Genomic DNA, 16,907 nt, shown 5'->3' on the forward strand with positions numbered 1-16,907 from the left:
CTGTAGGCGAGATCATCTGCATATTCAGCGTGGGTATATTGGAACAGCATTCTACTACAACACCATCGAACTTCTTTCACAGACTACACACAAGCACTTTGCACTTCCTCACGATACCGAAGCTCCTGCTATTACTTGCACACATGAGAAAAATAACTAAAAAAGAGCCCCTTATGTTGTTTAGTTGCGATGCGCCGCTTGTAGCCGAAAAAATTTAAAAAAAAAAAATGGGCATAGCAGTAGCAATGTCTCTGTTGGGTGTACGTGAGAAAGCAAAATGTTTTTGTGAATTAGAAATAATTATTTATCATTTCGACAACACTATTACAATGGACATTCTGGTGTAATATTTTGTACGAAAACTTTAATTCACATGGGTTTTGTTTCACTGCCATCTGTTGTTCAGAACTGTAATTAGTGTTCCTGCACAGAAATGTCGAGCTCTCATATGTTAAAGAATAGTATTATATTTCCCGTTTTTCATAAAATCATTCGTTTATTAATATTCGTAATCATTGTAATCTCTAGAAAGTTGGAACATTGTTATGTTATTAGATTAATGAGTTAGGTAGAATGCTTTTTTTTTTATGGCTTCTAATGAAGCTAAAAATTTGCACTTCACCTGGATTTTTGGTATTCAGTATCATTTTTGCCTAATCAGATATTGTTCTTCTAGTAACAGTCTTTCCACTCAAGAACAGTGCAAAAGTGCTTAAAAATGGGGGAAAAATGAACTGAAATCTTTAACGTCCCACGGTTATGCCGGTTAGGCTAAAGGAGACGGTGATAATGAGAAATGAGTGAAATGGTGGAATGAAGAAAGTGGGAGGAAACGGGAGAACCCCGAGAAAACCTACGAGCACGGTGTTTGTCCACCACAAAGTCCACACGGCGCGAGCTGGGATCGAACCAAGGACTCCAAGCACCGGAGGTGAACACTCTACCACTGAGCCACCGCGCCCCCTGCTTAAAAAGGGGATTTTATAGGGAAATTAGAAAAATTTCCCTCCGTTACTTCCCTCTTGTATGCAGTACTGGGACAATCTGTATATCACCTGCAAGCCTGTTTTATTAGCTTTCAAACGAAAATCGGCAAGTGCAGGAGGCAAAGAGTTACTCCCACCCCTATCTTCGGAATGAGGGGGAATACAGCCTATGTTCACATAAGCATTTTTGCTTAGAATGACCTCCCCTATGACCAGTGATAAAAATTTTCCGATTCATAAAAACATACTCTACTTATTCCTACATCCTCGTATAGCCGTGATGTAAGGTGGAAAATTTTTTTCTATACTTTTCTGGAAAACTTTCCGTTCTTAACAAAGATCAGTGATCAAGTAACAATTCCTCAGTATTCATAAATTGATTAAATTAATGTATAGCAATGTTAAAAATTAAAAAATCGTTTAAAGAATCTGAAAATTTTCATGGCTCAGACAATTTTCAGTACTATGTAGGAACAAGTGAAACAGTTTTTCATGAATCGAAGACTGTCCTGTACAGTGATGAAAATTTTCCGGAAAATTTTGAAACGGAAAATTTTCCGATTCAGAAAAAAAACACTCTACTTACTTATTCCTACTAAGTTGTTTAGCCGTGATGTGAGGTGGAAAATTTTCTTCTATATTTTTCCGGAAAATTTTCCGTTCTTAACAAGTATCAGTGATCAAGTAACAGTTCCTCAGTAGTCATAAAATTAATTGAAATCATGTAATAAAAATGTTAAAAATTGAAAGATCGTTTAAAGAATCTGAAAATTTTCATGGCACACAATTTTCAGTACTATGTAGGAACAAAAGAAACAATATTTCATAAATCGAAATATTTTGTGTCTTGTATGGAAAAATTAAAGAACTTTTTATGAGTCGGAAAATTTTCATCATTTGGAGCAAAAGTAAAGCAACTTTCTGTGAATCGAAAAGTTTTATTGCTTTGTAGAAACAAGTGAAAGGAATTTTCATAAATCTGAAAATTTTCATCACGATGTAGAAACAACTGGAAACACTTTTCATAATCCGGACACTTTTGGATATTATGTATAGTGATGTTAGATGGAAAATTTTCCACTATATTTAACTGCACATTGAGATATACAATTCCTGTAGAGGAAAATTACACAGCAACACATTATAATTTTCCAATTAGACTACGGGAACCAGAAAATTTTCTAATATTTCAAGTTGGGAAGTAAAAATTTACATAGTGTTTTTCTCTACTTCTTCAATTTTTCCATATAATACAGAATATATTTCGATTCAGGAAAAATTGTTTAACTTGTTCCAACATAGTACTGAAAATTGTCTGAGCCATGAACATTTTCAGATTCTTTAAACGATCTTTCACTTTTTTACATTTCTGTACATGAATTCAACCAATTTTATGATTGCTGAAGAATTATTACTTGATTACTGATATTTTTTTAGAACGGAAAATTTTCCGAAATGGAAAATTTTCCACCTCACATCACTACCTATGACCTCCCAAAATCTTTGACTTTCCTCATCGGACACCCTGTATATATATATATATATATATATATATATATATATATATATATATATATATATATATATATTAGAGAGAGAGAGAACCGGTTGTAAAAAAAATTAGAATAGCACCACTGCATATGTTTCAAATAACTACTTGGATTTGAACTAACTAAGACTAGAGACTAGCCCTGTACTTTATACGCGAATACCAAATTATCTCATGACGAGATGTATCTAATGGGAAAATGTTGAAAGAACTACGTTCTAAGCAGCCGATACTCCAAATTCTTCAAGAAAGAACAACTTTGTCCTTCGAAGTAGCAAAACCTAAACAGCCAGAGCAACATACACGCCATCTCTTGATGGACTTATACTCTGACTGCTGTCTCCTGCCATCTAGCAACGCTTCCATGTACTACGTTTAACAAGGCACGGCCGACTCGATGTTCCCTTCCCTTGCTGTTCTTAGCGGCCTTGACAATCCTTCGTTCGCTGCATGCTATGTCTGTAATCGCACAAGTGTCAGCAAGTGCCGCGAGAGGCGCTGGCTTCCAAGGATCATTTCTATTATAGAGTAATAGTTATGTTTAATTGTTGTGTTCATATTATTCAATTTTGGCGGTAATGTGAGTGCAAGTTAGTGTGGTTTTTGGTCTCTTCTTGCGTGTTTTGTGTTTGTTGATAATGGTGTACTGTTGTGTCCCATTTTGTACTTCAAACAAGAAGAAAAAACAGGGAAATTTGTCTTTCCACGAATTTCCAGCAGACAAAGAAAGATGTGAAAAGTGGCTTAAGGCGATTTCGCGAGAAAATTTTGTACCAAATAGTAACTCCCCATCTTCAGTTGTTTGTTCGTTACACTTCAAACAAGATGATTACTTACCAAGTGGCAAGTATAGACGACTGAAATTGAACTCAGTGCCAACAATATTTCCTAACTATCCCTCCTATAAAGTGAAGAATGTTAAGGAACCAAGACGAATCCTAACACGAACAAATCGTCCTTTCTCAAAAATACTTAAAACGGAAGAAGCTGTTCTTCGTTCCTCCCCTCAACATGAAGACACAAGTTCTTCTGTTTCGCCAGACGAAACTATTAATAAAGCAACTCAAACGGACATACTGAACGCTGACGAATTGAGAAGAGACATTAATAGATTACGTGTAAAAGTTACTCGACTGAACTCTTTACTCCAGAAGAAGCAAGAAGAATTAAGTACAGCCAAAGAGAAGCTTCAGCTTATCGCAGAAGATGTGCTTCATAAAGAACTTCAACGTGTAAAGGAAGACGCTGATCGGGGTAGTGTGCATGCTAAGTTTATTTTAGAGCAACTCTTTAACTATAGTAAGGGAAGGGGTAAGTGGAGCAGTGACATAATCCGGGAATGTGTAATTTTTCAATACATTTCTCCGAAGGGTTATTTTCATGTACGCTCAAGAGGATTTGTAAGACTCCCGTGTAAGAGAACACTTGATAGATACGTAGGTGCTAGTGATTACTCCAGCGGTGTAACACCATTGATTAGAGAACGTTTAACTTTAGAGGCAAAAAATATAACGGCAATAGAACGCTTTTGTTCATTGATTGTAGATGAAGCTGCAATCAGCCCTAAGGTTATTTATGATCGAAAACTTGACGCTTTCTTCGGCTATAAAGAAACATCCCATTCAGCAGCAAGTGTTACAGATACCCCATCAATAAACGTGAAGGAACATATTGAAGCTCCTAAAAAGCAAGTGGTGGCTAATCGTGTTCTTTGTTTTGTTATAAGAGGACTTTCAACCAGTTACCAAATCCCATGCGCATTTTTCTTTACGAAGCAACTGTCTGGCCGTGAATTGTACCAATTAGCATTGCATGTGATTCAGGAAGTAGAGAAATGCGGTTTTGTTATAATTAGAATTGTTTCTGACAACCATAAAACGAACACAACAATGATGAGGCATTTCGGTGGGGGTTCACTACAGCCAGAAATTATACATCCATTAGATGAAAACAGGAAATTGTTTCTAAGCTTCGATCAGTGCCATATTTTGAAAAACGTCAGGACTCAATTTCTTGAACGACAAATGACTGATGGTACTGGAGTAATTTCAGGAGAGTATTTACAACTCTTATACAAACTGCAGAAAGAAGAGGTTATTAAGCCTGTTAGGTATCTGACGAAAAAACACATCGAACCTAGTTCGTTCGAGAAAATGAACGTCAGAAGAGCCAGGGAAATATTCTCACCATCAGTAATTGCTGTTATCCGAGCACTGAAAGACAACGCAACCACACATCCTGAGGCATACAAATTCAAAGAGTCTGAAGCAACATTGATTTTCATGACCAATATCAACAAATGGTTTTCTATGCATGATGTAAGCAATACACATCACCATGTAGAAAGCAGAAATCATGATAAGCAAGAGTTTTTCTCTTTGAATGATGGTCGCCTTGAATGGTTGGAAAATTATTTTCTTCCTTACTTAGAGAGTATAAAATCTGCAAGCATGATGCTTGGAAAGCAATTCCTAACCAGCGAGACGTATGAAGCAATCACCTTAACATCTAGATCGACTGTTCTTTGTATAAAGTATCTGCTGGAAAATGGATATCAATATGTTCTTACGCGAGCATTTGCTAGTGATCCTGTTGAAACGTTGTTTAGTGCTTTGCGCCGTATGTCAGGTTCAAATGATATGTTGGATGCGAGGACAGTGAATTTCAGCATGCAGAAGATATTGAAAACTGGGATTTTATCCATCTCAAAGTTCAGCAATGTTGAGAACTGTCCTTCCAGCATCAGACATGGTCCCGTTGAACAACTGAAAACATCAGATGCCATAGTTACACAGTACTCTATCCCTGATTCAGCTTTGAACATCTTGCAAGAATTATTGTCACAGGAAGCAGGTAAGCTAAGTGAATCGTAGAGCGCATAAATGTTTTTGTAATTGATAGATTCATTCATTAAACAATATTTTTTGTCATATATAGTTTATCTACATTTTACTGCAAAATATTATTTATAAGTGTGTGTGCGTGTATGTGTGTGCATGCAGTGTTTCTTTCAGAAGAAAAAATTCCGGGGGGCACACTTAGTATTCGGAGAGGCACTGCTTGTACTATTCTATTATTATTGTATTACTGACGTATTATTTTGGTCTCCTGCGGAGGACACTCAAAGCTACGGGGGACAGTGCCCTCCAAAAATATGTCTGAAAGAAACATTGTGTGTGTGTGTGTGTGTGTGTGTGTGAGAGAGAGAGAGAGAGAGAGAGAGAGAAAGAAAGAGTTGAGTTGATTTTAGTTTAGCGTCCCTTTTAGCAGCGAGGCTATATGAGACGTGGACCTACTGATTAACGTGGAATCCGAACAACATGAGCTCCCGCCGGGAATCGAACCCGGGTCTCCCACGCCAAAGGCGCGTACGCTAACCGCTTAGCCACAAGGGAGCTCAGAGAAAGAAAGAAAGAGAGAGGAATCACTTGGTTAAAAATTTTTTTGATCACGGACATTTCTGAACTTTTCTTGGACGAATAGTGATTAGCATTATTGGTCTTGGTTTTAGTGTTGCATTCAAGTCCAAGATCACATTTTCTTTTGCAAGACCAAGACCATAGTGCTATACAAGGTGGAATTATAATATGATCCTTGTAAAAATGAAACGAAATCTTTAAGTTTTACGTCCCACGGTTATGTAGGTTAGGCTAAAGGAGACGTTGATAATGAGAAATGAATGAGATGGTGGAATGAAGAAAGTGGGAGGAAACGGGAGAACCCAGAGAAAACCCACGAGCATGGTGTTTGTCCACCACAAAGTTCACACGGCGCGAGCTGGGATCGAACCAGGGACCCCAAGCACTGGAGGTGAACGCTCTACCATTGAGCCACCGCGCCTCCCAATTTGATCCTTGTGTTTACCATTTCAAAATAATAGCCAACTTTATTTCAAGACTATTATGGTCTTGGTCTTGGAACGGGTTTGGCTGTTATTTCGAAATTTCCAATGTAAGGATTATAATTTCATCTTGTGTAGTATTTAAATAACTCGGGTATATGGGGGTACCCGGAGTATATGTGGTATTTGGGGTAGACTATATGAAGTACGTAAAGTGCATACTCCTTAGTAATAAAGTATGTACCCCTGAAGTTTCATTCCAGATTTTTAAATGTGTGTGTGTGTGTTTTTAAATATTTTGTTCATTTTCTGAAAGTGGAATAAAATTTGAAAATGGTCCAAATACATAATTATTGCATTTTTTTTTTTTTTTTTAGCTGCACCCCCTTCTACACTAAAAAATGCTACTCTGGCATACATTGGTGGATACATAGTGAGAACAGTGAATGACAAAATCGCCTGCAGTGGATGTTTAAATTGTATATCTGAGAACACATGTAGTTCTCCATTAATGAATTTACTTTCGATTCAAGACTTGGGGAGTCTTCGCTATCCGAGACCATCTTTTGTGGCAGTATTGTTAATCATTCTTACTTTTGTTGAAAAAGCAGTACCGTACCTCCCAAACAAAAATGTACTTGACGTTTTGTGTTCACAAATAGTGCCAGTGCTTTCGAAGTGCCCTCTCCTGCATTGTGTGATTTGTGATGAAGCAGGACGTAATAAACTTGCCCGTTTAATCGCAGAAAAATTTGTTAGACCACTATTGGATAACATAGCGACAACCCAAAGTGAAAAACTAGTTCCGGGTAAACATCTCTTTTCCAAACCATTAAGCCGGAAAATCTTGAAACTATAAAAGTTTTTAAATGTGGATTTTAGCTGGAATATGAACTTGAAATTACAAGATTAGTGCAAAGTAAGTACTAAGTACTGTTTTAATTTTATATTGGCATGTGTTTTTCTAGTGAAATGCAGTAACATATTTATTTCTTCTTCCCTCATTTCGATATGTTATTAAATTACAGGGTGTTATTTTTTGTGCATGTTGTCGAAATTGAGTATAGAAAATATTTTCAACCTGATATGAATTAAGCGAAGTATATATGTTTATTGAGGTGTTCTCTCGGAGCGAACGGAGACTGCATCAGGATTGCAGCCGTCGTTCCTTGGCGTACAGCGCCATGCGGTGAAAGTTGGAAGCAGTCCGATTTCAGCTTACTACCGCGATTGTCAAGGCCGCTAAGAACGAGGGACAAGAACACATCGAGTCGGCCGTGAACAAGGACGCTCCTTTCTGCTTCAGGCAATTGAACACAAACTTAGTACTACTACAAATTTCCATGAGTTTTATTTCATTCCGTGAGGTCAAGTAATAATCGATTCATTACAAAACAATACATTCAAATAAACTGTGTAAACGGCGTAATTGACAGTCTTTATCATTTGTTCATTTCCCTTGAGTAATCGTTTTTTTTTAATGATTTTTATAGTATACTAAATACAGTTGTAGTAGTAGTAAAATAACGGCATAATGCTTCTTATCGTGTGAAAAAGAGGAGCAAGAAAGATACGAGGGTCGTTCAAATAGTCTTTAGATAAAGAAAAAACTAATCATTTTGGGTAGATTGTTTTAAACATTTTTTAAACATAATCTTCTTTTAGCTCGACATACGTTGTATTTTCACCAGTGTTCCTCCAGCTTTGTTAAGCCGTCCAAAAAGTAGGATTTCCGAAAGACCTCAAAATAGGCATCCGCTTAGGCGATAACCTCATCGTTCGACGTAAATCTTTTTTCGTCGAGCTATTTTCTCAAATGTAAAAATAAATACGGTGAATGTTGCAATAATTCGAATTTTAATTCCATAATTTTCGCCATCGAAACTGCGCAGGTATACACTCATACACTTCTTGATGGAAGAGAATTGTTTTGTTTGCCAAATGAGCACGTTTTTTCTTGATTTCTTCTCTCAACCGGTGCAATAACGATGCACAATTCTCTCCATTTATTGTTTGTCCTTTTTCCAAGTAATTGATGTAGATGATTCCGCGTGCATCCCAAAAAACTGTTGTCATCACCTTGTCGACCGATTTCACCCTGTCCACCTTCTTTGGAGCTGGATTGCCTTTAAAAACCCATTGTTTCGACTGTTCCTTTTTTTCTGAAGTGTAGTAGTGTACCTATGTCTAGTTCACTATTATGTATCAACAGGGAAACTTGTCGGGATTGCGAGAAGAAAGCGCCAAACTAGCCTCCGAATCGATCACACGATTGCGTATATTGTGCACTGAGAGCAAATGCGGCAGCCATCTTGCCGAGATGTTTTTCAAATCCAATTATTCATGCACAATTGAAAATACTGTACCTTGTGATATGCCTATGGTCTCAACTATTTCACACACTCGAAACCACATCGTGGATTTTGTCAATCATTTCGGAGAAAGTCATTTGCACTCAACATACCGAACGATGTTCATGAAATGAAATGAAATGAAATCTTTTTAAGTTTTACGTTCCACGTTTATGCCGGGTAGGCTAAAGGAGACGGTCCGAACGATGTTCATCATGTGTGGATGTACGGCTACGTTTAAATCCATTAACCCGATTGTAAACAGTCGTAAACACAGGAGCACATGTCATAACTTCATCCAACTTGGTTTTGATCTCTTTCTGTTTAACCTTTTAAATAGAAGTGTTTAATAACTGCAGGAAACTCATTTTCTTCCATTTTTCTAAATAAATACAAACTTGTTTCGTCAATCAACTATGACAACGAAACCATGTAATGGATATAGTTGAAACTTTAACAACAGTCTACAGTTCATTCAAGGAACGTTCAGTACCTCATGTAAACAAATACACGTGGTGATTGTTTCATTTTATTGGTTAAAGAGTCTTGCCGCATCCATGCGGCAGAAGAAAATAGTCCATTGTCAAGTAAACTGTTTTTCAATGTTTTTGTTGCTTATAAGGCTCATTACCAGAAATACAATTTACTTACAGTGAAATAACAGAAAAAACATTCTATCTAAGAACTAAATTGAATTAATGCAATAAAAGAGAATACGCATGCGTAGAAACTGGGTTTGGCCCACCTTATGCGCGAATCACAGTTTACAATATGGCTGCGTGCGGGGAATATGCAAAACGCCGACAGGATACAAGCACGTGCTTCTCGAAGGAAGCGGTGACCGATAGCCAATCATCCGATGGCTGGCGGAGTAATATCATTCTACAATGTTTACATCAGGATCAGAAGGTTCGTTGAATGAACTTTAGTAAGACATCACGCTTACTAAAAGCAAATTGTTTTCAATACTACGAGTGTCATCTGTTGGATTTTCTAAGAACTTTTGAACGACCATCGTAACACTGAAAATGAATTTGAACTTAACCTACTTAAGATATGGACTTTCCAACTAAAACTCGTATTTTTTAATATTCTGAAACAGACTCAATTATGTGATGTATTTATTTAACAGAAGTTCAACACAAGTACGCAGTAATTCTTAATTCTGGATAAATACACAAGTACAGAATGCCCGTAAAGTCCCACATAGGAGGATGAGGATGCGATCCACACAAAGGATTTGCATACACAATTACACAATTTATGTTCCCTGATTTCAAATTACTGCAGGCCTACCAGGACCAAACTTTGTCAAAAGCCTAGTTTCCAGGTAGCATGGAGATTTCAAGAACGGATGGGAAAACAAGAAGAACGACGAACATTCTGGACGCCCTTCAGTACATCATGTGGATGAAAATTTCGTCAGTGATGGAACTCTTGGACCAAGACTGTCATTTGGGAGAGAAAATGACAGCTGAAGAACTGATTCTACAGAAAATAGTAGTGCACGACATTGTTAGTGAACATTTGGACATGTGGAAGATTTGTGCGAGCCAAAAGAGCTGGATAACAGATAAAATGAAAAACGTTCCAAAAAGACAAGAATGTCTCAGTCCAGGATCAAAACCATGTTCATTGTTTTCTTTGACAAAAAGATAGACAAAGAATTTATGCCTCAAGGGAAGATTGTCAACGTGTCTTGCTATGTGGAAGTACCCTGCGAGACAGAGTCAATTGGATCCGACCGGAGATTGCCAAACCTAAGAAGCTCCATTACGATAACGTGCCGAATCACACCGCGTTCGTTGTGATGAAATTACTGGCTAGAATCGGCATTGCCACGTTGCTGCAGTCACCGTGCAGTCCAACATTAGCCCAGAGGACTTTATATTTTATATATATATATATATATATATATATATATATATATATATATATATATATATATATCCCCAAGCTAAAAAGAAGTTTGAAAGCTCGCCGTTTTGACGATCTTTTGACCATCCAAGCAGCAACGACGGGTGTTCTATGGCAGCTATCTGAAGCTGATTTCCAGAGGTGTACGCTGTGTGGAAATCGACCTGGTAGTGGTGTGTCGATAGTCAAGGAGAGTGCTTCGAAAAATTTTAACAAGTTGACTCAATCGTCTCAATACATTTAATTTTCTGGACCCAATCTCATTACTTATCTGTATGAGGACAAAGCCTGTTTGTCATCAAAACAAGTGAGGCGTGGTTTACTTAGACTATCAATTACAGACTTAGTTCTAATATTTACTTGTTAGATTAAAAATGAATATTGGTTACCTTACAGATCAAAAAATGTCATTGAGTTTAAAATCATTAACAAACTTACCCTATAGAGCCGGCACGACGCTTCTGAATTACTTTTGTCGCATCAGCCCCTGGAAGTGAACAAAGAACGAGCCATTTAAAATCATGAAATTTATATAAAACAAATATAAAATATGATGAAATTTCTGTAAAAATATTAATAATAATAAAATAAACAACAGCGGAAGTTTGTATTTACTATTCTATCTTTAATAAAAGCAAAAATGTAAATTCGATTTATGTGTATATTTACATACATAGGTACACTCATTTCATATAAAACAGCAGGAATCACGGATCTGGCCCGAATTTATTTAAGATGATGCTAGGTGGTAGTGATCCAACATGACGCTTATGCAAAATACCGACATGTTGTATATGATGCTTAAAAATCAAAGAAAATGAAAATGAAATGAAATGAAATCTTTCAGTTTTATGTCCCACGATTATGCCTGTTAGGCTAAGGGAGACGGTGATAATTAAAAACGAATGAAATGGTGGAATGAAGAGTGGGACGAAACGGAATCCCAAGGAAACCTACGCACAAGGTGTTTGTCCATCACAAAGTTCACTTGGCGGTCAAAAAACAAAAGAGTACTCACCTTAACACTACCCACGCAGCTGTTCGGGACAGTACAAAATCTATACATGAAGGTCTGTCCTGGGTAAGGCACCCTGGTGTTTCTTGTAACCTCGGCGTAGATGGACAATGCTCATCGCTGGAGCCTACTTGACGATCTGGCGCGTTCATACATATGTTTGGTAAGGATTAGGTCCTGTTACCCAGCAGACCAGGGCAGAAGTACCTAGTAGAGCACGCTCCGTTGCCCTAACAGTATGAAGACGAGCTACCCTGCTAGAAGCTAATGTCCCGTAAAGTATCATGCTAAGTTACAGCACAGGACAGACGAGTCAAACTCCACTGCATAGACCAGAGACGTGTGGAATGTGTACCTTCTTGTCCCCATACTAGAATGCTCAAAATAGGCCCTGAATGGTAAATGCAAACACAACGCGCATCATTTTTCAATCAACTGCACTTCTACAGAAACGCCAGCGCCTTTTATCTCTGGGTATTACCACCTAAAATTCGCCTCGTAACTTTAGTTTTTCCCATTGCCAACTAAAAAGTTTCTTGCGACGTACAATAGGAGATGACCTACTTCCAACAATCGACTGTTAGTATTCGTTCTCTCACACTGTGCTCCACATGCATTAGCGGTCGTCATCATGTTAGTTACGGGAGTACTACAATATTTTTGTCCCAAGCGTTCTCCGGTGTGCTGTGAGGATATTGGACGCATGCCTGTTGTGAAATCCATCAATATACCACTAACGGATCATGACTCACGTGAACGGCAGGATCTGGCCTCTTGAGGCTCGAAGTTCTTTTGCACAATAGATGGTCCTGTAATTGTAGACACACACTGTAACTTAATACAATAGAGTTGAACACAGAGCTTCAATCGCTGTGCTGTGCGACAATCTTCAAACAACTAGCACCGTCACCTTTACAGACACTATACAATCAACCTGACCTCGACTGTGACCGACGTGCTAGGACCTTCAAGCTAAAGTCAACATGCCCTCTACACACACCCACACATTCTGTGGTGCGAATGTCATTCGAATTAGATGATGTATACAGAATGATCTTAAAAGAGATTTCATCAATGCATACACAGGAAGATAATACAGCGTTCAAATAAATGTAAGCCAAGGGTGTCTTCCTGTTTGGCCTATTCCTGTTTTGCCTACTGACTTAACTACCACGTTAATTATCTTTATCTCATCCTAAATGTAGGTGGAACGGGTATTCCACCCGTTCATCTAAGCCCATTCGACGAGAGAAATGTGGTTTTTCAGGATACAAAGATTTATTAAAAAGATTAATTTCTCAACGTAAACAGCAGCACCAGTGACGACGCCAGAGGGGGGGCAAGGGGGCGAGCGCCCCCCTGGTGGCTACTTCTGCCCCCCCTGACTGCCATCCAGACTGCCCCCCAGACTCCTACAATCATAAAACATTCTACATATAGTATTTTATATCAGTATCATAACCAATCTCATTGTCAGATCGTACTATCTATACTATACATTTATTATGTGGCAGATTAGTCCTCAAGCTTTCTTCTTTGAGCGTCTGGGTATATAGGCATATTTCTGTTTTTTAATTTAGCGCCTTTTCCGGTAAATTTTAGTTACAGTTCTTTCTTATGAATTTTAATTACTGTGCCTAGCGAACAATAATCGACTTGTTTTCTTCGACTTGTTAATCGACTTGTTTTCTTCTCATTGGATCAACTTCGATTAGAAACAAAAGAAAGGTAAAACCAATTACATAACTTGTTTGTATTTATCCAGTTTTGAAGTTTTCAGTTTCATATTTTGTTTTACTTAAAGGATCTATACTTCTATTTCCTGAAACATTATTCTCGGCTTTCAATATTCGGAGGATGGTCTTATAACAGCTTAATTTGCGACTACGAGGGCTTAATTTTTTGAAGGAAAAAAGTTGTGTTTTCCCTTCCTGCAAATGATAATAATAATAAATGTATGGAATTAAATCGTTATTTATTTAGCTCCCAATAAAACGTATTGTCAGAGTGTTGATCCTTAGTAATTTGTATGCACTAGTGCTCCGTTACTTATTTTGTTTCAAAGTACTGACATGACGTCTACCATATTGACTAGAAATGTACGTGGAGCTGCTGAAAAATTCGTAGCCCAACCCAGGAGTGCACGTGGAATGGTGAAGTTTTACTTCTTCTACACTTCCCCCGAGAGTCAATATACTACCTTGTACAGTGCTCCAGTTTTGCAGAAGTTAAATAAATCTGGAGACTTCCTTGCACCACTGTTCGTAACACTACCCTTATCAGATCTAAAGTTCAATCAGATCAAGTTTGGGAAATAAATACAGGCAATAGTTAAATGGAGCTAAATCTGGGGAATAAGGATGATGATCTAGACATTGAAATCCTAGATTATGCAATGCTAATTGTGTTCGCAGGGGTTCGATGGACATGTGTATTTTCTTAATGGAACGCAATTCCTTTCTTTTCATTTTCCGCGGTGTTGAACTTTGAATTTTTCTTTCAGTTTTGTGAGTAATGTAGAGATTCTGGATTAAATATCTGACTCTTGCGGAGGTAGTCTATGAGTACGACTCCATACTTATCCCAGAAGAATGTTGCAAACAGTTTTTCAACCTACTTCTGTGTCTTGAACTTCTTGGGGCGAGGGAGAAATGAGTGCTACTACTCCATTGACTGTTGTTTCGTTTCAGGATCATAATGGTACAACCATATTTCGTTCATGGTTACTATTCGTGAGCGAAATGATCAGCATTACATTCAAATTGGAAGAAGACTTCTCTTAATGTCGTCACTCTTTTATTCTCCTGACAGATTTTTTGGGAACCCATTGTGTCAAGAACTTGCGCATACTCAAGCCATTCTGAATTATACTACCGACGCGTTCCAAAGAAATGCCCACAATCTCTGACACAAGTTTTACTGAGACGGTAAAAACTGGGGAAGGGGTTTGCAGCCAGATCTCAGACTATAAGTGTATAAATACGTAATAGCTTAAATTCTTTTTGTCAGTCAAAAACTGGGGTGGCGTAGGAACCCCGGCCCCAGGTTATATCTACCACTAGCTGAAATGCTGCAATTTTCAAGAAAAATGTCACAAATTGCATCCATGATTTCGGGAACAGTCACTCGATGTAAAGTCATCCTGGATGTAAAGCATAATTTGTTGAGAAACAGCCACGTTTGAACTAAGCCATCACTTCTTCATTATTATTAATATGAAAATTTGTTTTCATTATTAATATGAAAATTTGTTGAAAACATGTTTTTCAAAACTACAGTTTCATCTTTCTACCTACTACCTACACCCCTTCTAGGTTGGATTACGAGATTTTCAGAAGCCCCTAGTAAATTATATATATATACACGTAGCATATAGAACTAGACGAATTTGTTACTTGGTGCAAACGCGAAAGTAATTCAATTTAGGTTTCAAAAGTTACATTGAAAAATATTTCATATGCAGACGTTACTTATTTGTTAGTTAGAAATTTTACTTGAAATAAGTTTATCATATAGGCCTAATATAAAAACAACATCGAAATACACAATGTAAAGTAAGTCAAACATAATAAATGGCTTTTGGTGTGGAAAATAGCCGCCCCCCCGAAAATGTATCTGCCCCTCCTTTGCCCCCCTAGGAACTTACAGCTGGCGTCGTCACTGAGCAGCACCAACAAACATTTATAACACGTTATTGATTGTAATTCTAGCAACTCTTTGGCCGTCTCTAGAACTTAAATTATGTGCGCTTTGATTCAGATAATTATACAATTCTTTTTTAATAATAAAAATAAGGGATTCACAAGTCAACGAATGAGGGAAACACCAGAAACTATGGGAAGCTAATATTCTGTCGGGAATTGGATTATAAGGTTGAGTTATTTTAAAGAACGACTCGTTTTTTATCATCTATGCTTCCTTGGCAGGGATACACACACGATAGTGGTCTAGTGCACCTGAATCATCTTCCCAAATTAGGGAAATCACACGCATTTGCTGGACTATTGAATAATATACATGAATAATAAGCCTAAAGGTTTTATTTTTTTACTTTTATATTACATTTCTTTGTAAATGATAATAATTATTATTACATTTTTTAACCAATGCTTAAAATTTTCCATCCCATAACTGCGGAAATGGTGTACTTCAACAAAAAGTTCTGTGTTTCAGACTCAGGACTATTACAGTTGCTCAGTAGAAGTATACCCACTCATAGTCCATTTTTGACCTTGAAAGTACTTACACTTTTGGTACATACTGTCGTTGAAGTATTGAATATTGTAATTACTCTAAGTACTCTCATTGAAGTAATAAATTGAAGTACAAAGGTTCAATTGAACTTGAATTATTACCGGTACTTTAGGAACAATTACTGAGATGTAATTACGCATGCTGTACCGGACTGTAGTCTCATTATTTTGCGTACGTAATAACGACCTACATATTTTTTTGTCCACTTTTTTATATGCGTTCCTTTGTAGAGCATGTTAAAGTGACAGGATGAATTATTTTTTGATAAAGGTTTAAATATGAAATTAAAGGAAACGGTCGGCTGTGTTTGTATTTCATGTTGATTAATTATTTCTGTGTACTTTGTAGCATTTTGAATGTCTAAACAGAGCTCGCCCATATATAAAGTGATAAGTTGAATGCATTTGTAATGAGGGTGTGACATTAGATGGATTGAATCGGCAGACTTTGTAGTGCTTTGAATTATAGTGACAAATTTAAATAAAACAACGTTAGTTACTGAAAATAAATTGTTTTGGGTTTAAATGAGAAAATAATGTTAATTTAGTTCTGGGTAGGGTGGACATTTTAATATAAAGGAAGTAATTAATAATGTAAAGAATTCACGCATGGTTCTTGAAGTGTATAATTAATGTCAACCGTTTGCTTTTAAAAGACTTTTTGAAACGGAAACGCAATCCTTTAAAGATTAATTGTTTGGGAAAACAGCAGGTAAACTGCAACGTGACCAGAATTCGGAGGGACAAAGAAGAGGAACACAGAGGGACAGAGATCTTCGAGAAGCATCTCGAATGTTCTGAAGGTCACATGAGGTAATATAAATACGAAAACATTTGCATGACTCATACAATGCGATAAAAGACTTCGACATCGCTTAACGTTGAGAAAGTACTTTGAAAGAAGAAACAAAATCGACACTTGAAGAGAAAATCATTGGTAAGTATTAACTGTGTATATCATATTTTCCTTTTCTTGTTTTATACTTGTTCATGTT

At 37.2% G+C, this 16,907-nt stretch overlaps 1 protein-coding gene across 2 annotated transcripts in view; it reads right to left on the minus strand.

Moving 5' to 3' along the window:
- tgo (Aryl hydrocarbon receptor nuclear translocator homolog tgo) overlaps positions 1–16,907 on the minus strand; it is a 538,844-nt gene that overhangs the window by 424,122 nt on the left and 97,815 nt on the right. For both annotated transcript variants that reach the window (XM_081748036.1, XM_081748031.1), the window contains exon 2: positions 11,083–11,131. In XM_081748036.1, coding sequence (XP_081604162.1) covers positions 11,083–11,131 — 49 coding nt within the window. The remainder of the gene's footprint in view (positions 1–11,082; positions 11,132–16,907) is intronic.

This window comes from Thermobia domestica, chromosome 2 (assembly GCF_964235325.1).
Source record: "Thermobia domestica chromosome 2, izTheDome1.hap1.1, whole genome shotgun sequence".
In the NCBI taxonomy this organism is placed as follows: domain Eukaryota; kingdom Metazoa; phylum Arthropoda; class Insecta; order Zygentoma; family Lepismatidae; genus Thermobia; species Thermobia domestica.